Here is a 27729-nt window from a genome sequence, read left to right as displayed (position 1 = left end):
TTACATAAATTACAGAGAATTGTATGGACTGTATGACAAGCAATTTATAAATATTCACCTCTGATAAGGGGGGTCACCAGGCAAATTTTGGTACTAGAGAAAGAAATAATCCAAGATTTACCAATATCTGAAATTCAAAAAGGCCACCATCCCTGTGTTTACACTACGGTGAAAAATAAAATTTTAAAATTTTTCGAAAAACTAAACCAATGAAAAGTTTTCTTACACCAAGATCTTTATTAATAAAATGAACCCCTACACGTGGTATATCAGAAAAAATTGGAAAAGTTTGAGAGTCTGAATATCTGTCCCCGAGGTGCATTCTACCTTAAGTGAGTAACCAAATACCATAATTTATAGCTGTAAGTGCTGATGATGGCATCATACAGGCTTATTTCACAAAATGCCTACCAAATGACAGCTCCAAATTGACAACTTCTGTATTGCAGAGGTGACATCTGAAGTCAAATATTTGCTGAAGCTCTGTCCTCCATCATCAGCATATCACACTACAGGTGTTTCTACTTTGATAAATCCCATTAGTTTGATCGGAGTTTGTAATTTTTAAACTTTGAGAGCAATTTTTGGAAGTTTTCACACCTTAACTGGCAAGCCCATTTTTGATACAGGTTGTAAAGCAGGAAGACTGACACATCCTTTCCCCTGGGAGCAGACAACACCGCTGACTGATAGAGCCGCAGATATCTCTGAAGCTCCCCAGCAAAGGCTTGGAATATTAACCCTGCCATGTAGAAAGACGACATGGTGTCCGGTCTGGAGAAGACGTCCAGTGTTAAGTACTGTGTACCCATGTCTGCAAACTGTTGCACAACGGGTGAAAGGCTCTCTGGAGATGTGCCTGACAGGTGTGTTCCTGGTTCCACCACAAAACATTCTAGGTTCTGGCAGGAAAAGAATGGAGCAAGAGAACAGGTGACTCAGTAATTATTGGATGCAAAAGGAAGAAGTAAAAATAAAAATAATACATTGTTGAACAAAAGTGTAACTTACATAAAGTTATAGTTCTATTTCATGCCAAGATAGCAGAGAGAATAAGGTCCCAAGTACACCTTACCAATGAGTTCATAAATACTACGAACTAGCACCTTCTCATGTACAAATATGCAAGAGTAACTTGAAATATGCCAACAAAGATGAATCACAAAGTGTGTACGACAAGCTCTTTCGAGGAAACAGAACAGTGTGAGACGTTTGACCTACCTTGTCGTAGTGAAATGTCCTTGATGCTACACCAATCATCACATTTAATGCATCTTTGATCAAATTCTGCTGGCTTACAACATTCAGGCGTCTTGAGCTCAGCTTTGGATCGACGTTAGCAACCTCCCTGAGTCGGACTTTGTACAACTCATCGAAGACCTCTGGCCCGGCTTCTGTTAGATAGGGCCGTTCCACTGGCTTGGCAGTTCTGAAAGACAACATGGTAGCTACTGAATGCAGGTACATGTATATGGGCATTTTATCATTCTACAGAGATTGAACTTGAGTTAAATAATACATATTATGTTTTTACTCTACACTGGATAATGCTTTGGATCAGACGACATTCACCATAAGTTGCAAAACCTCAGCAATGATACATTTTATGAATAATACAACACCACACTTCTTGTTACTCATGAAGACATAGTCATGGGAATACCCAACTTCCAAATCATCCACAGGCTGAGTGACACACGCAAGGCAGTTTCACATACAAAGCAAAACTTACTTTCCAATTGTTTCCCATGTGTGGTTTCTGTTTGGAATGTAATGCAATGCAGCCTGCCAGATGTCCTCAGTCTCTGTCGTGACTTCCAGGGTTGATGAACTGGCAGTGCTCTCATGGAAACCCTCATCATCTTCAGAACACTGTTGATAAAGTACAGAGAGAAAAGAAATGATGACAGTCCCTCTTTTGTTCCACACATTTGCTTTTTAATACGCACAGTGATAAAGATCACATGTAAGGGTAGAACACACCTCGGGGACAGATATTCGGAAACTCAAACTTTCACTATACTATTTTGGTCTACCGCTTGCTGGGGCTCATTTTGAAGCTCAGAGAGTAATAAGACTCAACATTGATTTATTTTTTTGAAAGCTGAAGATAGCATTTTCTCCATAGAGTTCTCATAGGAATGGCGGCCATTTTAAATTTCAAAGTCAGCAATTATTTGGTGATATGTTTCTCTAGTTCTAAATTTTGCACAGTGACTCCTGATTTTGAAAGGGAATGCTTTGAAGTTTTGTTACGGAAAGTATGTGCGAAAGTTTGAGCATTTCAATCTGGAGATTAATACTACCCTTACATGTAATATTGTGAATTATTGGCAATGGTGATTTCGAAAATTGTTTGACCAAATGCTGTTGTTTTCAATGGTGAAGTTGAAGCTCTGAACAAGGAAATGGTGGTGGAAGGGTGACACAGACAAATCTACCAATTAAAGTTTTGCACCTGTCATTCATGGAATGCATGTCCAGCTAGCGTAAACACTGAGGCTGAGCTGACACACAGTGGCACGATAGATTACACGGTTGCTCACCTCTGTTGGTGAATGCTTCGGTAGCCGCAATCCAAGACTGTGGGTCTCTGTGTGATCGGGTAATTCAGGTAAATCTAACTTGGCATCCAGACTGGATACTGTGGAATGTGTCAGACCGTGAAATAAACTACTGTGACCAGAATCATTGCTGGAAGATCTTGTCAAATTCTGTTATGATAATAGTAAAAATAGATAGATTTTTGTATATTTTGGCCATACATAGGTGCATTGTGTGAACAGCAGCTACGGGAGAAATACCTATGCACTGAGTGGAATTTAATGATACTGTGCACACACATTGTCCATAAATTCTTCCATTGATTCAAAGTAGCAAGAATTCTTGTTACACAGCCTATGCAGTGATGTTGGATGATGTCAAGAAGTTTGGCAAATATATATCAGCTTTAAAACAAGTAAAAAGAGAAAGTTGCATGTGCACGGTGTCATCGGTAAGAGACTAGAGACACAGGATATTTCATTTTGTAATGAGACTACAGAAACAGGGAATTTAATATAGTAATGAGACAAGAGATACAGGAAATTTAGTTTTGTTAATTGAAGACAAGTCCAAGAGGGAAGCCAGAAGTGAATGCGTAAGACAAAAATAATTCACATAAATCTGAGTGTATGTTGATGTTTGTTAGCAGCAAATAAAATGTCAACTTAAGTCAGTTTGCTGGGGCTGAAAATATCAACAATTAATGGTTCTACTCCGGAATAAAAAGGACGCGATGCGTTCTACAGACTCAGTGCGCCCGAATAATCACGTGATGCCGGTACAAACAAAGCCCACATGTGTACGAACGCGTATGGAAATACACGTACGTTTATGCGCGTTTGCGCACATGGCTTTGTTTGTACCGTGGTCGATTTGAATTCCGGGTTTGGCCTATTGCAAAAATCCATTAAAGGGAAACCTAAGTCCAGCGACATTGACCGTTTATCCCTTCCAAAGTCACCCTTGAATAAAATGCAGCTCAAATTTGCAACATAATTGCACGCGCCGACGACTACGGAGCGACGAAAAGGGACATTGAAGTAGACGACATTTATGGAAATGAGCTCGGAATTCCATGGGCGCGAAAGGGCTCATGGGAGGAGCGTGCGTGACGTCATCGGCGATACACGAACGTGTGTAACAGCTTACCAAAGCATTGGAGTCTATGACTGCAGCAGTGCAGTTCTGCACGTTACGACTCTTTTATGCTCAGTAGCATAAAAATGATTAACTGTTGTTCACTTGAGTGCAAAAATCACTCAAGGAAGAACAAACTGAGTCAGCTTTTATCGTCGTCCCACAGAACAGCTTTTTCGAAGACAGTGGCTAAAAGAAAGTCGGGCGAGTTTTAAAATCTTTAAAAGATAAAAAGTTATGTTCTACTTCTTTCATGATGATTGTTTTATAAGGGATTTCGGGATTCTGATACCGATACAAGACTATACTACACAATGCGGTTCGTATCTTGACATGCTGAGTCAGCCTACTATCGCCGGTTTTAACCAGATAAATATTAATATTGGCGATTTCGGGACTCTAAAATCCGAAGACGGAAACTACACAAAGCGTCTCTTATCTCGACAGCCCGGGTCTGCGAAATCGCCAATATATACCCAATAAATATAGGCAATTTCGGGACTATATCTGGTAATATTGATATAACAAGATATACTGGAATGACTTCTCGCCTATTGTGTCTCGGCACGGCGGGTCTGACAAATCGCCGATATTATATTTACCCGATAAATATCAATTGCGCCGGGACTCCTAGGCTAATGCAGACGATTCAGTGTGGCTGTTTTCGGACGACCTCGGTTTTCGGACATTTAATGACATGCTGTTCGTTGTACTCACTTCGCTCTGTATTGATAGTGTTTTAAAAGTCATGTAAAAGCATATTAAGTCAAGTGACGCTGTTGTCCCGTTTCGGATATTTTTTCGGTAGAAGCTATTTCGGGCTACAACTTAGCCACACCGTTCGATACAAGGTGTCGAACGCAACACACAGAGACAGCCCATGTCCGATATTTAAGCGCCATACACGTCGAAATAAGCTTATAGTTGCGTCGTCCATGGATTAGACGTAACTAATTTATCACATATTTTTACAAACAGTTTCTAAACACATCGAAATTGAAAATCGGGGGTTTGAAGTTTCAAAATATCAATATTTAGCCCCTATAATCACATTCGAAATACGACGTCCGATTACTGCGATAGCAGTCCAATTACTACGCACTCAACATGGGGTCAACAATTTGGCAACTTTGACCCCCTAAATAACACTTCCGTCCTGTTAACAGTTTGAGGATAAGCGCAATAAAGTTTCGAAGGATATGGTAATAAGATTTCGCAGTGCTCGTCATTTATAAAACGGCTTCAGCGAAATTCACTACCCTGTCCGAAAACTGTCACTAGATTTACTTGCACTGTGTGGTGTCGGCACGCCGGGTCTGCGAAATAAGATATTTATCCGATAAATATCGGCGACTTAGGACTTTAACTCTGATACTAGACGATACATTGTCAAATTGAGGGTAAATGTCCGATGTATATCGGAGATTTCACCACCTAACAGATCCGACTCCTCTGTCCGACTCTAAGTTCAAAAATAGCATCCATGGCCGGTAGTCAAGAATACTGTATGTTTTACATTATTAGATTTATTCATGCACGAAATACATGTTTTACATGCAAAGCATTTGTTCATTAAATGTCAACACGAACTTTCATACACTACTATCGGGACTTCGTCGAGAGGGCCGATCGGATATCACCGTGAGTTTGGGAGGGCCTTGCACGAATTACATTCTGTACAGGTAATACATTTTTACTTGGCGATCGATCGGGACTTGAACAGAGGACATATCGGACATCATCGGGAGTTTGGCTGGTCTTGTATGAAATACATTCTTTACAACAATAGACGATACTGTCTTTTTTAAATAGCGGCAAATATCCACTATATCGGAGATTTCATCACTTTGTAGATCTGAGTAAGCCCGACTTCCTAAGTTCGAAACGAACTTCGAAAAATAGACGACACTATAGATTTGTCGAATCGCGAGTAAATATTTTCCGATACATATCGGAGATTTCGCAACCTTAAAGATCTGGCCAAGCTCGACTTACATGGTAACACCATAGACCCTCGAGGTCTATGGTAACACATACAATCAGTCAATCCTTCCGTATCATTCACGAACCAAAAATTAATTTTAAGCGACTGGTAAAGAAAAACTATGTTTTAGAAACGTAGCGTTGAAGGATCGCAGGGTCACTCAGTGTCTCCAATTCAGTTCGGGGTCTGTACAAGCACAGTGACTCCCTTCGTGGAATCATACACAAAACGCAAACAACCAAATATGAACGATGTGTGGAGATGCTTTCATGATATCTTGGTTCAAATTAGTATGGTTTGATTTCAGTCGGGGAAAATTAATACTCGATGTCAGAAATATCGCTGTCCGAACTCTCCATAGTCGTCTTACAAACGCGCTGAACTGTTTACAGAACTCCTTCAGCTGCAAGCTACAATCGTCTGTATCGCCGATGACGTCACGCACGCTCCTCCCATGAGCCCTTTCGCGCCCATGGAATTCCGAGCTCATTTCCATAAATGTCGTCTACTTCAATGTCTCTTTTCGTCGCTCCATAGTCGTCGGTGCATGCAATTATGTTGCAAATTTGAGCTGCATTTTATTCAAGGGTGATTTTGGAAGGGATAAACGGTCAATGTCGCTGGACTTAGGTTTCCCTTTAAGAGGTACATGTAAAAACACACTTATGCTGTGAATGCTGGAATACAATAAAGGATATCAAGTCAGCGAACCAGGAAACGAAACATAGAAAATAAACTTGTAGCAAAGTAGAGAGCAGTAAGGGATGTTTATGAAACCTAAAAGTCACACTGCAGGAACTGACTACTACAGCAAAACAAATTATGGCACTTTATCGATCCACTGATAACTTTCTGTCATTCTATGTAATCAGGGAAAACATAAGTTCTGTTACAGTAAGGAGCTGTATGTATGCTTATACCTATATGTACTACACTTGCAATAACTTTGTCTGCATGCTTTGTCCTGTACACTGCAGATAGTTTGCTGTAAACACTGATGCAGAAAAGTCAATCCCTCAATTACAGTGCCATAAGGCCATTCAAAGAAAATTATTTGTTTGACGTTCTTGAATTTTCAAAAAACCTACCAGCCAGCCAAGGATAAAAACAAACAAACACAGCTCGATTCTTATTTGGTTTCCTTTGGAAAAAATAATATTTTTATTTGTAATAGTGTTAATTGTGCCTGGTTTCTTAATTTTCTCTGAAAACCTACCAGCACGCTGACGGCAAACAAAGAATTTTCTTTAACCCTTTTCCTGCCGAGCGCCCTTGTCCGTTATCCTCCCAAGTCAGTAGAAAACCGCCCCATAATATGTGCCTGCAAAAGATTGGCTCTCCTGCATGTTATCCTGCCAGGCATTTTGGCAGAAATCGCCCATTTTCAGGGTAGTTTTAGCCGTACTTATACGTGTTAGACTTCGATAATTTCTACATGCCCGTAGACAGGGGAAGGAGCTCAAGGGTTGCTGCAGAAAAAAATTGAGGTCACCGGCTTTGTTTGCCCCTGGGAGTGCGTCATTTTATTGCCGTTTCATGTTTTTTTTTCGGAAATAAACTCCTTCAGTATTACGCACGTCCGCTAGGCACAAACATCACCTCACTCGTCTGTTAGTCAGAGACCCTGAGGGTCGTGCTAGGGGTGCAGAAGCACCGTCAAACCTGTCCTGTTTCCCCAGGGTAGGGTCAATTGAATACAGTACCTTAAACGACTTGGCAGTGTAGCACAAAACTACGTTTTTGCCGTTGTATTAACGACATGGCTGAGCCATTGAAGCACAGCTCAACATAGTTTAGCCAGCTCAGTTGGGAGTTGGCTTACGAGTGTTACCGTTCATTACTGACTTAATCGAGTGGTCCTCAGTCAGGTACGGGTTTGTACCGACATGGCTTGGGCTGCAGCTAACCAGTGATAACCAGTCACTACACCCAAGTCTTCAGTTCACTTTTGCGATGCACGGGTGCAACGCAATATGCTTCCATTGTTCTAGCCATCGACGTGTCCACATGCCTGGCAGCCATATTGTACTGCTAGCTGGTTTGCATAACAAAAGCAGTCCCTGCTAACTGCAGGCGGTATCCCCGTAGCATATTGACCTTATGTCACCTTTTGAATTCTCTGTACGCAAACAGCGTACGTAGTTACTAATGCGTCGGCAAGAGGATACGTTTGCTTGCAAACCAGAGCCAATACTTCGGACGATGGAATAAATAAAAAATCCAAAGCTACGTCCATTGAATGGCATGGCCAAGGCGGTGAAGGACGTTGCCTGGCTTGAACTTGCAGAGCTGAAGCCCAGCTTAGTACGTCGGACACCAGTTTGTAATGGTATTTCCGAGTCGTTCATATCCGTTCCATCGAAGGAACAAGTCGAGCCGTCCCGTCACAAATACGTTCTCATTTTCAGTCACGCACAACTGAATAAGTGACTTTCGTCTCGCACCATCGGCATATCTGCCAAGTCGTTTGCAAGAGGTAGCCTTCTAGATTAGCATTGCCGAGTTGGTCAAGTTCGGCAGCAATCTATAGTGCCAGGCAGCCAAGTACGTCCAACTCCGCCAGAAAACGTCACCATGCTATCCTGCCAAGTCCGCTAAAAAGCGGTAAAAAAAACCCAGCCCCCCTCGGGTGTGGGGGACTGGCAGACAGGTTTCTGCACCTTTCCCTGTCTATCGACTCCCTGCGAACCCATTTCGAGGGGAAAAGGCGTTCCTTGTCAGAAAACCTCTCCTCGGATGACCCCTAAACGCACAGGGGATAGCAAAACGTAGTGCCGTCGACTTGGCAGGAAAGGGGGTACCCAAAAAGGGCCCGATTTCCACCGGGTTGGGAGAATAACGGTCACCAGTGCTTAGATTCTGGCTACACCGAATTTCAAGCGGATTTTCACCGACTTGGCAGGAAAAGGGTTAAGGCACCCAATGAATCACTTACTGCGTACCTCAGGAGCAGGAAAATTTCAGTGAGATCATATATGTGTTCGAATTATCTTTGGTGTAATGGGGTAACATTGGCAAGGGCAGTGAAGGGGTTTAGTGCAAGCTTGCAATAAAACAAAAACTTCCTACACAGTTTGTGTTTGAAATATTGCTATATCTTCAGTACACTTACTGTTACATTGAAAAGTCCGTTTCCAAGGAGATCTTGACCTGGTGTGACGTCAAATATCTGCAACATTATTTTACGAATGGTCATGAATTAGTGTGCTTTCCATTATGATTGAGTGTAAAAAAATAATTAAAATTTCCTTTTTTTTTGGATAAATGTCAAAATCAACTTCATAACAAACAAGATATTATGAATTAAGTTCCTGCGCAAACCATGACAAAATATCATACCAACCTTGGTGGATCCTGACAAGTTTGCCCTTGACCTCGGTAATTCACTGCCAGCACCATTGAACAAATCTCTGTCAAAGTATGTGAAAATTACTGAGTATTAAATCACAGACTATATAAAGAGTGGGAAAGTCATGATGTGAAGGAGGACAATCACTATCATGGAAATACAACATTATGTCAGAAAGCAGGAAAAGTAAAGGGCTGTGGATATTTAAACACCTCAATGACAATAGAAACTCATTACGCTTACAGACAAAAGAGGGTCCAGTTCGTATTTTGATAATGCACATATTCGCTCTCAATACATGCCACGTTTATGCCATGGGAATTGTAATATGTATGTGTTTGATACTCAAATAATGACTCACATTTTTTTTTTCAAAATGTACCTGTCAGAAGTACCTACTTCCAAGATGTTTATTCAGCGATGTTGTTTTGCAGATGTTCAAATCATAATTTTGTCGTCTGATTTTCAAACTGCAAAATTTTCATTTTGGATTGAGGAAGGGAGTTGATTGAGGGCAAATGCGATGAGTTTGGTTTCCCATGTCATGTGTATGTTTGAATTGCACATGGTACCTTACATCATCAGTTATGATTATCTCGTCATAAAAGACACACACAAAATGTCCAAGATTGCACAATGGTCATAACAGTGGTGTTAATTTGTGGCGAGGACCATTTAACAAGTACAAAAAGCACAAACACTATTGAAGTTAAATGACATACCATGAAATAATTCACTGTTAAATGCAGCTGGAAATTATACTCACATGGGATAATACAAATACTCAGAAATGTAGCCAGAAATTATACTCACATGGGATAATATAAATACTCAGAAACATCAGGCTTTAAAGCTGCTTTACAATCTCCAAAATACAATGGACCACTTGGAACTACTTCAAATGTGTCCTGTAGATCAAACATTAATTTCACACAATTGCTTGAACAGAAGAAATAATTTTCTTGCTAGTTAGAAAAAATGAGTAAATTCTAAAGCTACCATTTTCCTTTCATAACTTTTTTCTTTGGAATCTTTTTATTAATCAACATAAGCAATATAACAAAGCCTTCTCTTATGAAATGTTAAAAAATACCGTCAAGGACACTATGTGCTCACATTCGGTTTGAATTGGTCCATTCGAAAAATATTTAAACCAGGAAAAACAAGAATGACAAAAGCAAATAAGGTCTCCAACTTAGGTACTGGAGGTCATCTTTAGGAACATGCATATCAACTTCTATAGCAATGGGAGAAGCAGATCCTAAATACATAAGCAAATGTCAACAACAAAAAACAGAGGCGGCTTGATAAAAAGAAAAGGTGGGAGTGGGCAAAAAATGCACAAGGGATCTGGTAAAAAAGTAATGCTACATCATTGATCTTCTAAACCCTACCCCCTCCTGCATATCAAATGTTCCACCCCTTGGTATTACATAAGACCAAATGACAGGAAGTACATTTACAACCTTGGAGATTTTTAATTAATGCCATGAGTGTTATCATTCTAATGTAAACAGCACTTAAGTTAGTTACAGATAGTGAAATGCCTTCCACTGTGGGTGGTGATTACAACATCTGGAATTATCCTAGATTCAAATTTCTCATCAGTTTTTGTATGTCTTACATAGAAAAGTTGCAAAAATTGGTCCAAAATGAAAAAAATCACCTCAGCTTTGTTTTCTGGATCAAATTTTCCTACAAATTGGTATCAAATATGACAAAATTATGTTCACAGCCTTAAAAATTGTCTCACAACATATCCTGGGTTAGTATAGGTCATTTAAGGTCACAAACTGAGAAAAGTACCTAAAATATACAAATTTTGGGGTTTCCCAACACTTTGAGCAGAAAATTTATCTAATAACATCTTTCGGGACTTTATACCAAATTACAAAGCTATCAAACAAGGGACTTTATACCAAATTACAAAGCTATCAAACAAGTAATGTTGAGATAAAGTTTTCTTGACCAAAAATGACAATATTGTCTTAAAATAAAATTTTTATATTTCAGGACAATTTCCACATATCTAACTATTGTCATCTCTGTACATCTGTGTACGAAATATGAAAGCTGTCTGTCCAGGGTTTTAAAAAGGAAACACTGTCTAAGTTTTTTTGACCAAATATGACAAAATTGCACAAAAATAGTGTTTTTCCCAATTTTGTCATAATTTCAACAAATTAGAAGAGTAACACCCTTGCAAAGAGACAACCCAAATTTGAGAGCGATTGGGCTGGCGGTTTCAGAGAAGAAGAATTTTTACTGAAAATGAGAAAAATCACAAAAAAATTCAGCAAAAATACAAAATTAAGGATATCTTCACAATATTCATAAAACTGTATAAGGTTGACCTAAGGTACTTGCACACAAATTTTCAAAGCAATCAAAAAAGCGGTTCTTGAGTTATTAATTCTTAACCATTTTCACATTTTGTAAGCTCATTTGCATAATTTTGGCAATGCAGACTTCATTTGAACAAAATCCCATCTATAGCCCAGGATGCATCCACACACCAAATACCAAGCTGAAACATGCAGCGGTTTGCCTGTTTTTGATGTTGACGGACATACTGTACGTACATACATACATACATACATACATACATACATACATACATACATACATACATACACACATACATACAGACGCCATTGACTTCAGCCTATACGATAAACTCACATTGGTAAAACCAAATGTGAGCTAAAATGCCATAAATTTGTCTCAAATTTTTCTTTTCTTGATAGAAATGAGTAAGCACTACTTTTCACACCAAATTCTGGCTTTTTTACGGCTGTGCCAAACTAGTACATTCTAGCTGCTCTGTGTGATGATGTATCCAGGCTTGAAAGTTACACATGAAAACAAAATAACAAGGTGTACACCTGCATTGCAGTGCTTAGAATCATCTTATGTCAAAATCCCTTACTTGCCAGTATAAAAAAGTACCACATATGAGAACAGGGCTTGGTAATAGAAAGAAGACATCACACTTACTTTGAGAGTTTTAGTTTTGATGGGCAGTATCATTGGAGAATGTCCAACGGGATTCCTGGGCTTTCTGACATCATGATTTGACAGGCAAATTAGAAATTCTAGTACTGGGTCAAGCTTTGCACTGTCTGTTTCAAGAAACACAAAAGTGAAAAATATCTCCTATAAAACTTAGACTTTATAACCTGACATTGCAGATAAATGCTAAAAAGAAACTATTAAAACACTGCAATACAAATTAGGGACTGTAAGTAAAATGAAAAATATCTTGTGGATCTATACTGACAATATTCACATGAAAGTGAAATATTACTTGTAAAAACACATATCAGAATCTACAACTATCTAATTTGACAAGGAATACCTGTACAATAATTCATCATACAAATAAACACAATTAATTATTTTTATACCATACAGTACTTGATTTGTCAGCAATAGGACATTTTCATGATTCTTAAATGACCTTACTAGTTTGTTTGGCAGTACGTAAATAATGCCATTGTGGTATTCAAAATTTTGAAACAAAAAAATGAAATGCTAGAAAGTGAGACTAATCATGTGAAAGCAGTTCATCGTTCAGTGATTATGCACAGTTGGTTGTTGTAGAGGGTTCAAGTTCTATCGGAACAGTTAAGATTCCATCATGTTATGCTCATAACAACAAAATGAACCAAGGATGCCAGATCTCATAAAATGGCTAACTCTGACAGCTTCAAATAAGTGAGTCATGTTAAAATTAAGTACCATTTATTGTCAACTTACTGTGATCATTCTGAGGTAGACTGTCCACCAACTCCTCCAATCTGTCAGCCTTATCAAATTGTCGTCTCCCTCTGAGCTCATAGGCAAAGACGTAAAATCTTTCCCTGATGTCAAGAATGCCGGCGTCCTCACCAGTACTAGATATTGTATGGCTGTGTGGTCCTTTTTGCTGCTCAAATAATGCATTGTACAGCCTTTTCCGCAGTCTTCTCAACACATCTCTTTTGTTTAACTTACGCTGTACGATACGTGGCTGGCAGATGTCTGCATCGATGTGTTTTTCACACAGCTTGGTGAATAAGTCTGTGATTCCATCCATCATTATCTCACCTGTTGGTAAATTAAAATGCAAAGTACAGTATTTATCAGAACAATATGGTGTGGTTTGACTCAGTTTTGGTGCCAAGTGTCTGGGAATCACAGTGTTGGAAGAAGTGACATGAGGCAATTTAAGTATAACGTGAAAATGAACCTCCCAGTTCAACAGTACAAGTTCACCAAGGGCGACGTGGTTGTAAGATGTGTCCAAGCATGGCAGTAATATAGCTAGTACAGTTGCCAGACACTTTGCACTCAAACCATGTCAGACCACACCACCTCACCTCATACAATTTCAGACCAAAATGACCTCATTAATTCACCAAAAAACTTTGCCCAAAAACTGTGGCCATCCAGTAAAGCTGAAAATAATCCTTTAATGCCCATGATGATTTCAACAAATGTATCCTGCGACCAAAGTCTTGAAAGTGAATACATTTTGAGAAACTGACATCATGCAATTCTATGCAAGGCACCAGTCATAGTTCTACTAGCCGTGTGAAAGTACGACCAAATGCAGTAAATATGTAGCATTTCACATCAACACGCCTCGTCCAGTGGGATGCGCTTATTTTGAACCCTACAGGGCCCTCGGCATTGTAGCGCTACTGGTGAGCGAGGTCGCAAAAACCAAAACTCACTGACCGCCTCACCGTAGCGCTACTCTTTTGCAGCTAGCTGGTACTATGCTTGGAGTGAAATGGGTTGAGTACAAGATGGTACTTGGGGTGAAGTGTTGGGACGATTGAGGTGGTATTGGTAAGAAGTGCTTTCGGGGGAAGTTGTGTGGGGCAACCTGGTTTTGCTGCCCATCGTCTGGACCCCAATTTATATAGGCTTCCACCAAGCTAACTGCAGTACAGTATCGAGGTTTTGCCCGGGGGTTGATGTCTGTTGGACAGCCATGGCTGTGCGACCCACGACCCCAAGGGCCAAGCGACCCCCCCCCCACCCCCAGCGCAACCTCGAGCTACTGTACTGCAGCTACTGCACTGCATGAGGCTAACCATGGAGGTACCAAAAGACCTCCATAGGATAACATAGTCTATTGTTGTGCAGGTCAGATATGGCCCCTATGGAGGGGAAAACTACATACAGTGGCTATATCGACAGACCATGGAGGTAGCAGCGACCTCTATAAGGACAGACAGAGAGTGATTCTGACATCGACAACTGACAGGTCAGCAGTTCGATCAGCTTTGTGTCGAGAGCAAATTATAACAAACCGATCACTTCGAAGCTGATACTTTGTGCTATCTAGGTGTGGAGGTATCCATGACTGCCTCCATGGTTCAGGCAATCCCAAGTATAAAAGTGTACTGTATTTGTCAACCACGGAATGCTCGATGGCAGTCAATAACTTGAAACATGCACTTGCACGTTTGCGATCTGGTTCCGAAGCGAAGATAACCAAAATCATAAGGTCAAGCAGTGGTTGTTCAAGTGTAGGGAACCATGTTTATGTGCAATTCTAAATTTATACAGTTTAGAAGGATCAGAAAAAGCTGTCATTACCTTCGAAGTGGCGAAAGGGAGAGATCACCGACTATCCTATTGTTTTCGTCCATTCTTGATTTGAGCGGCACTTCCCACAATTCATCATACAGGGAAAAACGAAAGGAAATTACACTTTTATCTGCGGTGGCGCTATATTTAACATGGCTGCTTGTTATTGACAGAAACTGTAAAACCCGGCCGGCTTCACTTTCGCCTTTCGAAAGTGCAGCGGCATTTCACTTTCTTTGAAATTTCCACATAAGAGGTGCCATAATGTATCGTGCGGTGTACGCATTTCAGAGTGAGGATCAAAAGACCCTTAATTTTCGTCCTGGTGAGAAATTCACCTTGCTCGATCGAACTGACGTCCACTGGTGGCAGATGATGAACTCCGGTGGGAAAGTTGGTTATGTCCCCGCCAACTACATAGAAAAAGACGAGGTAATATTTGTTGATTAATAATCATGATAAGCGCTTTCTTGAAGAGAAGAATGATGGCTATCTGAGACCTCTTTCTATCGTTTACCTGAAAACGGTTCCAGCTCATATTCTGGTTCTGACCCAATTTATTCGTCCGTGCCTGGCCCCTCCCTCTCCTGTCATTGTAATTTACCTTCAAATGTACTTGTGAATCAAATGTAAAGCAAAGTCCCTCCGTGTTGTGGACTGTGTGTAAAGCAACTATAAAGACACTCGATTAGGAACTAATTAAACTGTTTGTGTTACAGACAGTAATGTAATAGTTATAATTTTACATTGAAGGTTACTAACGTTGAGTTACATAATAGATTAAAAGTGTTGTATATTAATTTGTCTCGACATTCTCAACATGTGTACTTTCGGTTCACATTTACAATGTAAAACGATAGCTGTCAGAGAATAAGAGTAAATTGATGTATAATATACTTGAATATTAAAAATGTCGCATCAAGTTGCAAAGAATCTTAGAAACAGAATTAATGAAAGCCCCTTGGCCCTTATTACACGTAATTTATAGACAGTAGAGTGTTTATTTAGTTTTTGTACTCTTTCACCATACAAGTATAACATACTTATTTTCCTTAATTAAATTTTACATTTAATTGCAGTTACACAATAGAACAGTTTCTTTCATAGATAATGGAAGAAAGATTTTTCCTTTAAATTTTTCTTTGTATTTATATTTTGACAGAGATTGTTTGCAATTATTTTAATGTTATAAAAATAACTTTTTTCCAATGTGTTTATTAGGTCTCGGATGATGATGTGTTGTCATCCATAGACCGAGCCATGGAATCTATCCACATAGCTGCAACTCATCGAGGTGGAACCTACACTGCTGAACAAAGAGACTGTCTCAAGTGAGTTCACCATTTTAAGCAACTTTGCATTGTTTTGCCATTACCAGCAAACATACCTAAGATTCGAAAATTATCAGGGTAATGTTGAAAGGAAAAGCCCAGGAGTTCTGTTGAGTCCTGAGACTTTGAGAAAACTGTGAACCTACAGCAGATGTTTAATGAAGCGTTTTTGTAAAAAATGCAATTTAAGAAATTTAAGTGTAAATTGATGTCACATAGGGTACAGTGTACACTAATTGTACCATTTTTCTCTGCCAGATAATGCAGTGAGAATTAAGTGAGAAAGACAAGTATAGATACTCTAAAATACTGTCATTATTCTTTCAGTTTTCAAGTACTGTTGTACACTGACCTCCCCAAATTTACATTGAAAAAAGTCTAATATTGGTATATTGGAGATGTATGTTTTTGTCCTACTGTTAAAAGGTTATGTACCTATGGGTATGTTAAACATGGTAATCTAAATAGACAAATTTACATAATCTGAGAAGTGCACTCGATTGTATTGGTCAGAGCACAGTCCCTCCACCCACAAAAGACAAAAGATTCTTCCAATTCTGCTTTACTGTAAAACACACAAAACAGATAAAATGCAAACACTGACGTAATTTCTTGTGTCAGTCACAACTGCCAGCAGCTTTGGACAGACTTCAAACTTCAGAGTATAGTATTGCAAAATTTAATTGACACTCATATCATTCATGATAATCATTATGGATAAATCAGTTCATGGTTGATTTTTGACAAGGTATGTCACACAGTATGGAAAATACCAAAACTGCCACCTACATATTTTTGTTCCATGTAATGACTTTTATTGCCCCTATTTTGCAAAATATCAGAAATTTCTGCCCTGAAATAATTATAATTTTTTACAAGGTTAGTCAGGCAAACAGCGATTCTCCACCAAAACAGGGGTAAGGGTTCCAATTGCATGCAATTCTAGGTTTACCGGTAGATCGTTTTCTATAATGGTGGGATAAAATCAATAGACACATTTGTGATTTATACCATTTATATAATACTTTGAAATATGGTGACATTTCCATTTCGTATGCAAATTTTCACCTGTTCATCAATATTTATTGGGCATATAATGGTCTTCAGTTTGCAAATTTTAAGAGTCATGCAGACCAGAGAAATTCTGCATCATAATTCATATAAGATTATTGAAAGTAATATCCTTAAATCATAAGCTTTGAAGCTACAGCTGGATTATCCAGATTATTTCTTGAAATACGTATTTGGTCATTATATTTATGGAAACATCAATCTTATTTATTTTCAACCAGTAGTATAGCAGTAAGGATATTATATGATATCTGGCAACGCAATTTATAATACTTACAATTCCTGAAAATACATCATATTTTCTCCCACCTGTCAAAACATTGTGTGTAGGTATTACTTTTCAATTGTCAAAACCTATTTATATTAGACTCCGGATGAATATCGATAATCCTATGATGCACAAATGCTTCTGCCTCCCCTTCTAAGACAACGCTAGACAGTACCATCTATGCCATGGTGAAAACCTAGCGCAGTCCCTCTACTGTGGTGTAGGGACTGGACAAAGTCGAGGAAGTGGATACTTTGCATGGAAATTCATCTGTGTTTGTTGCTGATTGCTGTTGTTTAAACTTTGATCTCAACACACTACTTTTTTGTCACTGAAATTTTTCGGTTGCAGCCGAAAATTTCAGTGACAAAACTTAGTATGTTGAGATCAAAGTTTAAACAACAGTGAAGTTGTTATTTGTTTGTGTAATAATTATACATTACCACATTATGGCTGACAGCATCAAGTGATATTTTATGCATAACTTGCATTAAACCCATCATAAATTTTGTTTTGTCTCCAAATCAATTTTCTATTCCAATTGTAAGTTTCTGTTAATTTCTCTGATTCAGTTTCAGAATTCTTTTCGATTTACAAATCTGTACAAGCAAAGAAAACCAGACCAGTTCATAGAGTTTGTCAAAAAACACTGATACCTAAATTGTGTTCAAATGTATAATTCTGTAAGTTGTTTTTTTTTCAATGACAGCAAATTGGTCAAACACAGACACGAAACATTAGAAAAGAAAGTCGGGACAATCCCATCTCAGCCTAAAAGGAGAGCACCTGAACCGCCAAGCCCAGGAAGTTCACAACCCCAGCATCCATTAGCTCAAGCTCAACAACAACAACAACAACAACAACAACAACAACAACAACAGCAACAACAACGGCAAGCACCGGTACCCACACAGCTACAGCAAACGCAGATACAGCAACAACAAGCACAGCCACTGCTTGCAAAGAGGTCTTCCCTGAAAGGACACAAGGCACCAGCTCCTCCCAAACGCTCAGACTCAACTCAAAGCAAGGAGAGCGAAGGTAGTATGTCACCGACGTGGGACAAAAAGTCACCAGAAAGATTAGCAAGCTCAAGCAAAACATACAAAGCGCCGTCTCCACCAGAGACTCTCTCAAAGAGTACCTCAATGTCACTGCCACCAACTCCAAGTAGATCTGCGGCCAGCATCCATGCTCCGGTCCCTGACAGTATGGGAAGTGAACTCATAGAAATTGTGCGTGTCAACACGAACTTGAGTTTTGAGAAATCCAGGATTGCCATAGGAACCGCTCTGAGTCACATCGGACAAACCATACCTGCTGTTGCTAACGTAATGGAGGATATTTTGAAAACATTACATACTGATCATGTAAGTATATCAATTGTCCAATCCTTTTTTTGTTAATTTTTTTTCCTCTTTTATCAATGTCAGAGTTATTTTTTATTTGCCTCTTGAGTCTTTTGCTATAAAATGAATGACTTTTGATGTCATAGAAAGAGCTCACTTTTACATGTAGGAAAAACGTTTCAAATGTAAACAAAAGTCCTCATTTGAACAGGAAGTCAGTGTGCCTTCCTATGTGGATTTACAACACCTTACGAAGTCAATGCCTTCTACACAGATTTTCAAATTTTAACAAGCAATTGCTACCCCTACATTTTGTTCATTTTCTTTTCAGAAATTGTCATGTCATGTAATTTACAAAGAAAATTTATTGTGTAATTTTACAAGCTTCTTAGAGCTGAAACATACTGTTGTGGATTTTTGCTCTGGATGAAACGGCTATGTGATAAAGCTCAATGATGTTATAATGGTCAGTGAAAATTCCAAGTTCTCCTGTTTGTTTAGAATCCATTAGAGTAAATGGATTGTTATGAAGAAAAGAAACTAATGTTTATACATTACTGGAAAGTACAGTCCTCAAGAATGTTCAATAATTGTGCAATGTTTATCAGCAAGGGACCGGTGTTTTGGTCTATCACGTACCGGAATTGAAATCTAAAACGGAAGGAAGACTCTTGTCAATTTTCAACTTGGGTGAAGGTTTGTAGAAAACTGCAAAATCATCATGACTGCATCCTGAATGAAACTGAAAGATAAATTTAGAGAGCATTCTTGTATGTCTCGGCAGAGTGATATCAAAGACCTGGAAGGAAGTCAAGACGCTGAGAGGTTGCAAGTTATATTTTCTGAACTGACAAGCTGCAAGGATGATTCACAGCAGAGGAGTTGGGCATTGCATGAAGACGAGGCAATTATAATTGAATATGTCGATGAACTGACAATGATCCTGGTAAGTCATGACAAATATTCTAGATCTGTGTTTTTATTGCATGCATTTATGTATCCATGTGGGCTTTGGGTTGTCTGCTTACACGTCATGTCATTTCCCCTGTTTATTCCGTGAACATTAGGATGTCACGTCAATACTGGTACACTAGGATAGCAAGGTTTGCGTCGTAGAGTCTTCATGAAAACATATGAGTGTAAGTGTGAAAATAGCCAGCGAAAAACAACCAGGTGTCAGCTGAAATTTGTTGGTTGTGAAAATTACTAGTTTTGTAAAAGTATAAGGACATTTTGCACAACCTTAATGTGCTCACACATTATTTGTAACCTCGCCGCTTATACTTCATTTGTCACCTTCAACTAAATTTTTCTACATCCAAGCTATGTTATATGTTTAGGTTACGCAACTATTTTGCCACTTTTATCTCTTTCAGAATGATGCAAATCCAAAGGTCTGTCGAGATGTAATCGCCAGCGATCACTTTGAGTGTCTGCATTCATTGGTTGTTTATTATCAAATGGTATGTCTCTCTCTGTGTCATTCTCCAAATGACAATAATGATTTCTTGCTAAAATGAACAGAAAATGCTATCATTTTTGTTATCATTTCATTTGCGGTAAATGTTTATCTTGTATTGCTATTCACCAATTTAAAACATGAATGTGTGTGTTATTGTACAGTGCTGCAGGAATTATGTAATCTAATGCCCAGAATTAGAAATTTACACATCCGGACATGCCTTTGTGAAATGAAGATATTCACATGAATGTTACATAAACTTTATATTTATCTTTTTCGAATGATTGTTAAAGCTTTCTTTTCGAAAGTGAAACTAAAATCATGAAATGCAGACATGACAAATTTCCGCTGTTGCAATTGCTGTGCCAACAACCCAGCCTTTTTTACTCTTTCCTCTACTTTGTAAATGCTTTGCATTAATTCTCAACTGTTCACACCACCTTAGTAGATTGATTACAATGTTCTTGTTCCTGTGCAATCACTAATATAGCCATAGATCTGCATTGCAGACCTGTGAGCATCCCGCTTTCCCTTTGCTTTCATCTTACCATCACAACAGCAGTAAATAAACCCTGTACAATTAAATTGATAGAATTCCACTAATCTTATCTGTCAGTTCCAAGGCCGGTAGTATTCTTCAGACCCCTGTGAATACATCTGTATTATGCTCACTATGTGGACTGTCACAGTGGACAGCCTAGTAATTTGTGAAAAGCTTCATAGAGATATTGGCAGCCTCTTGTCTGGAGGTTTGTAAACTTGAGCAAAGACTTGTCTCCCAATTTCAAAGAAATTTCAGTTTCATCTGTTCATGCATAATCTTTCCATTTTTATCCTTTTACTCCAGGAGCACCGACTTACAATCAGACTTGCTTTGCTCAAAGCGTTTGGTGCTCTGTGTGCACTGGAGGCAAACATCATATCCCATTTACTGTGTTCGGTGCTTCCCATGGAGTTAGCAAGGGATATGCAAACCAACACACATGAACTGCAAAGACTGATGTTCTCAGCATTGGTGTGTACGATGTTACTCTCCACCGGTGAATCTCTGCCGTATACACATTATGGTAAGTCACGCGCCTGAGTGACATGTGAGAAAAATTTTCTGAAAAAAAATCAAACTGGCTTAACTGCAAATGCATCCATATGTAATCCATCCAAATTGAGACCCGGGTTACAGATCCATAGTTCATAGATTCTTACAAAGTATTTTTAATTTGACCCATTATTTGCAAATGTAGCTCCTATTGTTTATATCAAATAAATCATATAGAAGAAACTCTCATATAAAGTATAAAGCTGAACACATATTTGAAAATTGACTCTTTGAACCTTGACCCCCTCAGTGACCTATGACATGCAGAGATTTACTTCAAAAAAGAGTTCAAAGGCCAGGGGATACAATGGGGAGAGAAAAATTTGTTCACACATATTTAAAATGTGATATTCTTTGTTTCTGTAACTCTTTCTTTGTGTTTATCTGACAGATCATTTAAATGAAACATTTATAGGATTCTTGCTGGATAAGATAGAGGACCCACCGATAGAAGATGAGGATGAACAAATCCCTGATCTCTTTGTTAAACTGATATTAGCTTTCAACGTACACTTCCAAGGTGAGAATGATTGTATCTGCAATACCACATACAGTATCATAAGTCTGCGTTTCTGTATTTAATTTTCATTAAAAGGAGGTCTTTGCTGGCATATTTCTCAACAAACTTGCTAAGTTAATGTCATTCACACTGTTTTTGTGAACGGTACATATAAACAAGCGCAATTATATGGTTTCATATCATGAAAATTCCCTACATTAGTAACTACCGTTACTGTCAAAATGCTTTTTAAGCCATGATCATGTTCAGGTGTGCATCATCCAGCATGTTCATGACATTGAGTGCAAATTGTCAATTTGTTCAGTGCCTTCTGACAACCTTGTGATGAAAGTGCTATCACATCGTAAGAATGTGAAGACATTCAGCGAAAAGATCATGCTGCTTGTGAACAGAGGAGGTAAGCGTGTTATTGGTCCTGACCCTGGTGCATTTCAAAGCACTGCTTGCAAAGTCTGAATGTGTGACATGCCCCCATTCTCATTCTTGATGTCTTTGAGCATTGGCAGTTGTGTTATCCCATAGTTGTGAAGCATTCTTGGAAAACAAGTGTGCTGTTTATAGGTTGAGACATGGATTTGGTATTGTTGACCCTCAGTGCCCTTGCTCAGAAATGACACAATGTTGTCTTTCTTTTCTCATTGTGCTTACACATAAGTTTCCTCTCAACGTCAGTAATTATTAGCTTCAAGATAGAAGTAAGAATACATGATACTTGTACAGTAGCTGTGCAAAATGTCATGGTAGTCTTATAAAATGCCCATAATCGTGAATGTTAATACTATCGAATCTGGAGGATTAGTCGGTTCCATAAAAATTGATACAAATAAAATGCCAAAATCAAATGGTGATAGGAAGAGTGATTGCTATATCAGAGTCCCGAGTGACAAGAGTGTAAAGAGAAATTTAGGTTTACGGGACATTGTTATGCAATTTCAGTGTTAATTGGATTTCAGATGATCCAGTGAAAATGTTTGACCACAAACTCAGGACTCCTAACTCACTATTGAAGTTTCTTGGTGATATCTTCTCCAGCACTCAGACATCAGATATATTCTACAGTAGTGATTTGTTGGTTCTCATAGACATTGTACTGAGACAGTTGACAGATCTTCCTGCTGGTGATGAGGTAAGTGAGGAAGGTGAAAAACTACTGGGAACAGCGCCCCCTCTTGTCATAAAATGGAAAATATCCTCCTCAACTTTATGCTCTGTACTTTGCAGTATTATATGTTTGGTACCTTTTGTCATCACCAAGGAAACATTCTTAGCTCTCCTCAGGGTTGACGAAATCTAACAGAATTATGACAAGTACTTAAAGCTGACTGTTTAAATGTCTTTTTGTCAAAGTTTTTGATGTAATTCTATGGATAAAGAGTAGATAACTGCAGTATGTACGAGAACAAAGTTGATTTTTTCAAAATAGGGAACATTAAAAAGCTTTGTAAGGTTAAGCAATTTTCAGGATGTCTATATGATAGTCTACATAGATTCCTTTATTTTCACAAAATTAATCTAGAAATTTACTCAACATTTGTATGTTGTCTTCCTGACCATACAGATCCGTACAGAATGTCTGTCACTGTTTCACAGTTTAGTCGGCACCACAAACTACGGTGAACACCTACATCGCTGCTCTGAGCTGCAGAGATGTTTTGCTGGCATTGCAGTAGAAGAGGATCAAGAAAGCGAACAAGACAGAATCATAGTTCATCAGATATGGAAGGATTATCCACAATATTTTAGAGCCGTTACGTGATGTCTGTGATGTATTTTCTCGTGGTATTTTAAATTTGAAACTGTGAAGTTCTGATTAGACTGAAAGATCAATCGCTTGAGGGCGCTCTCTAAGCTACCCCTTTGAGTGACAGCTCTTTCTCAGTCTGAGTTCTGATATACTTGGGCCAGTCACAAACACCTTATTTCAATTTTATATCAACCATATCAAAACCTGTAAAGTTGTCCGAATGCTGCAATTATTGTATATTTACATCACTCCTAACAAGCACAATGTCTTATGGACATACAGAACTTCAAGACAGGTGAAATCTGCATGCTACGAGCAAGAATGAACATTATTTCTGTAAAACTGGAATCCATATCATATAGACCCATGAACATGGTGATCTGAAATTTATGCCTGTATTGTATTATTCCTTCAGTGTTGAAATGTAATGCATATATTTGTTACACATGTCAATTTTGATTTTAAATATAATTTAAGTGGTTATACTATAGTAATTTATATTTCAGCCATTAAAAATTTTTTCCACAGTGTTCAAGATTGAAATTATCCTTGCAATATTTGAACTCAAGCGTAACCAGTAATATACTAATATTGAGGCACCTATTTAATGGTTGGTTGTCAAAAATAAAAATGTCCTGGACAGGTTCCAACAAGTAATGGAACTAAGTGGTTGTAAGGTTTCTGCCGTTTGATGAGGTGTATGGTATATGAAACAAAATATGGATTATCATTGGAAATATGTTTTGACAGGACCTAGGGATCCTGTTTGCACGCAAACATGTATATTAGCCCAAAAATTTATCATTTGCATGAGTGTTTTAGTCTTTGTAAGTTTCGATAATGGCATTAGTAAATAGAGTCCTTGCAAATGGAAGTAAAGTGGAACTAAATAAAATGGTTCTCCTATGTTGCTAATTGTTGCTGAGCTTAAACTCTTCATACAGAATGGTATGATTACTTTAAACAAACTGGTGTTTTAATCATTTTCCTCACAGGCAAGGGGACATTTATCAATACCTAATACACATGAACTATGAAGTGAACACAATGTCATGTAACTATTGTTTACATATTCCCCCTGCCTTCCTTTGATATATTAGGGGCACTTTCAACCTACCATTTCTTGTGTACCGTATTTCCCCTTTGTTGATGGCAACTTTTAGACTGCGGCTTACCATAGAAAGTTGGCTGTATCCTGTTGAATAGAGCTGTAACTTGCATTTATTGTGTTTTCAAAATCATTTATTCACACTTTTGAAGAAAATGGATAGAAATATGTCAACCGTAACAATCTTTTGTGTAAGTGTAGTGAGTTCATTAGGAAATCTTCAAACTCTTTTTGCCAAATGACAGCTATTTATAAAAGATAATCTTGTGTTATGTTTTATTTGTGTCACTGCTTGTAGACATTTTCCATAAAAGAAAAGAGTTGTCAAATAAACATTCCAATTTGTGTAATTAGAATTGTCGATCAGTGGTAGTGTATGCAAAAAAAGCTTATCAGCCAAATTGTTAGTTTTCTGAATCGTTCAGTGTTTCCAGAAAATATCTAGTGTTCAACTTCATGTAGACGTCTCTACAACCGGTGAATTCGTCAGTGGATTCCTGTTATACTTTCTGTGTTGATAACAAACTTTCACATTTTCAAAAGGTCATTGGATAAATTCATGCTAAAATTTCACACACCCAATGTAGCAGTTTAAATTAGTCTGCACTTTCACTGCCACTGTATTTGTATATTTTTCCCCATTAATGACATGAAAAGAGCAAACATATGTTATACCAAAGCATCATCTGGTGTTACATAGTCAGGTAAGTGTTCACTTCTGTTGGTAGAGTCCACACTACAGGCAGAAAGTTGCTAGTAAAGAGCCATGAATTATTTTTTTTCACAATAGATAGCACATTACCATTGACAGGCAGCCAAGAATGGAGAGGGTGAGTCAACTTTGAAAGGAAACAGCTGGTTAACACTTTGAGTGCTGTAATTTTTCCCACCCAAATTTTACTGCAACATTTTATAAATTTCTATGAATTTTTCCATAATTTTTTTGATAATTTTGGACCAAATGGACATCACTCTTCATTGGCTACAGTTTTCTATCAAAGTTTTGACAAAAATCTGAGAAAAATTGACTGGGTTTATTTTATAAAGGCGACAAAAACTGACCCTGGCACTTAAAGTGTTGATGTACGGCAAGTGAGAAGCTAGACAAATTGCCCGGTGTAGCCAGCTAGACATGAACACACTGCTACCACATGGTTGAGCTACCTTGACTTTCGCAGTCTCCGTAACCAGTTGTTGTTAATGTCTTTTGTCCAATGTGAACTTAATACGGAAACACTGATAAGATCATCTTGTGTACAGGGAAATGTTTAAATGAAATTTGAAGTTTGCTCTTCCTGGCAGATATGTGAAATCACTTTTTATACAGAATGACAGTTTGACAGCATACCTTGTTTCATGTGTCAAAATTGAAATAACTTTCAATAGAGTAGAACATTCATCAAATTTGTAAGAAATGGGTGATGTTAAAATAGTTGATGGTAAAGAATTTTCTAGTTTTCAGGGAAGGGTCAGCAAATTTTTTGAAAATATTTATAATACTAAGTACTTTGACTCAGTGAAGGCAACCTTTTGTAAGTCGTGCTTACTCAGTATAATATTAGTGCCTACGCATGAGCTATGTCGAAAGGAAGCTTTAATTCACTATGCTCTGAGAGTAAGAATGAATAATCATAGTGATTACTAAAATGGCTACAACAGCAAATGTTTGTTGTTTTATTCAATTTTGTCATGTTCCATTCCATTATTTGGGGGAATTCTTTTTCCAATATTAAAGGGGACTGTTTTCATTATCTGTCACTGTTGTTCCACAATGACTGTGATAGAATGATTTCACAATTTTGTTGATGGGCATTTACTGATGTAAGTTAAAGCTTTGTTCCTTTACTTGCATTCCATGTTGATGTTTTCATTCAATAAATGCTCAGGTTTACATGTAGCTCTGTTTGGTCTAGTTGGTAAATCTTATTTGGCAACATTGATTTTACTTTTTTCACTTTTATATCAACCTGCATTTCTGGAAATCATAATTTTCATGAATCAAGCACACAACTAGCAGTTCTCATGCCGAATACACTCACAAACATAATCATTGTTTGCTTTTAATGTGACTCTGAACTCAAAAAACACATTTGAGCTGTTATTAGGGATGTTACGGTCATATCAAGACTGAAGGATTGTATGTGAGACCAGACTTATAATATGTAGTATTATCAGCTTTGCAGTCATTGATGCTTTAGGTAGCTTGTCCATGGGATTGTATTTCTATTTATTGACAGTATGAAGCAAGTTAAGACGGGGACTTAATGACAGTAAGGATTTGACCTACGTGTACTACTATTAAACCCAATTTTAAAGCTACAAAAAACTATTAGGAATTTCTTATATAGACTTACGTGTATAGTTCTTCCACTATGGTTCTTTATAGGGCCAGAAGCAATTGAACTTTTAATTTTTGATATTTCTGTATTTAATGTCAACAACACATTCTTGTTCTACTCCCAAAAGTATGTTGAGATAGTGTTGAGATAGTCAAATCAACCTGTACATCTGTGTGTAGACTGCTTTGGAGTGGTTCAAGAACTTGCGATTGATATACAAAATGAAAATAGTAAGAAAACCATCACAAGTTACAGCTACATGCCCTTTACTGCCCTCTATAAATAGATTTGTACGTGTGTTGAGATTGCTAAAGTGTTGAACTCACAATAAAACATATGCTTTTGAATTGAATTGTATTACGTTATGATTTGTATGAATTCTGTATCATTGATGGAAATGTATGGTACTTGATAAATCACAGAAAGCCCTGATAAAGATTGTTTGAAATAATTAATGACTCTGTTCTTGATGAAAATGACTATACATACTGCAAAGCACACACACTGTCTTGACAGAAAACAATTTTGCACTGTGATAGATCCGCTGGAAGCAATATCCAGTTCAAGGCTGGGTTGACTGAAACCAGATCCGAGATCATTATAGCATAGCAGATTGTGCTGAAATAATACACTGAATACCCCCGACTGAAAATACCCTATTTGTGGAAGCAAGTCTCAATGAACTGAAACTATTAACCACAACCAACTGTGAAGATACAGGGGCCATTTCAAGTACTTGTGCTGATTGCTGTCCCTTCCACTGCATTTATGTAAGCGCTTTCCCACAAATTATCACTGTTAACGGGTTTGGCACAATGCAGTCCACTGCTAGTTCAATATCACG

The 27729-nt window shown here is 38.1% G+C and overlaps 2 protein-coding genes across 2 annotated transcripts in view; one reads left to right on the top strand and one right to left on the bottom strand.

Annotated features, from left to right (window-relative positions):
* LOC139134934 (gamma-tubulin complex component 6-like) overlaps positions 1-14744 on the bottom strand; it is a 45917-nt gene extending 31173 nt beyond the window's left edge. The window contains exons 1-10 of the mRNA XM_070702035.1: positions 14607-14744; positions 12774-13103; positions 12012-12136; positions 9828-9922; positions 9009-9075; positions 8778-8834; positions 2547-2714; positions 1733-1872; positions 1222-1429; positions 601-902 (exon numbers count right to left, since the gene is read on the bottom strand). Coding sequence (XP_070558136.1) covers positions 601-902; positions 1222-1429; positions 1733-1872; positions 2547-2714; positions 8778-8834; positions 9009-9075; positions 9828-9922; positions 12012-12136; positions 12774-13095 — 1484 coding nt within the window. The 5' untranslated portion in view covers positions 13096-13103; positions 14607-14744. The remainder of the gene's footprint in view (positions 1-600; positions 903-1221; positions 1430-1732; positions 1873-2546; positions 2715-8777; positions 8835-9008; positions 9076-9827; positions 9923-12011; positions 12137-12773; positions 13104-14606) is intronic.
* Positions 14725-27336, top strand: LOC139134936 (NCK-interacting protein with SH3 domain-like). Its single transcript, XM_070702036.1, has 10 exons — positions 14725-15029; positions 15819-15928; positions 17977-18637; positions 19401-19562; positions 19993-20079; positions 20926-21145; positions 21566-21694; positions 21999-22091; positions 22648-22820; positions 23253-27336. The coding sequence occupies exons 1-10, from the start codon at positions 14862-14864 to the stop codon at positions 23448-23450; spliced, it is 2001 nt and encodes a 666-aa protein (XP_070558137.1). The 5' UTR covers positions 14725-14861; the 3' UTR covers positions 23451-27336.
* Positions 27337-27729: the final 393 nt, after the last annotated feature.

The sequence above is a fragment of the Ptychodera flava genome, chromosome 6 (genome assembly GCF_041260155.1).
Source record: "Ptychodera flava strain L36383 chromosome 6, AS_Pfla_20210202, whole genome shotgun sequence".
Lineage (NCBI taxonomy): Eukaryota > Metazoa > Hemichordata > Enteropneusta > Ptychoderidae > Ptychodera > Ptychodera flava.
Note: the sequence above shows the minus strand (reverse complement) of the source record. Positions and strands in the feature narration are given on the sequence as shown.

Excerpts from the sequence above, each read along its gene's own strand:
- LOC139134936 (XM_070702036.1), top strand. The coding sequence starts at position 14,862 with ATGTATCGTGCGGTGTACGCATTTCAGAGTGAGGATCAAAAGACCCTT. Across the intron at positions 21,695-21,998 it reads TTTCAACGTACACTTCCAAG|TGCCTTCTGACAACCTTGTG; the intron begins GTGAGAATGATT and ends CAATTTGTTCAG. Across the intron at positions 22,092-22,647 it reads GCTGCTTGTGAACAGAGGAG|ATGATCCAGTGAAAATGTTT; the intron begins GTAAGCGTGTTA and ends ATTGGATTTCAG.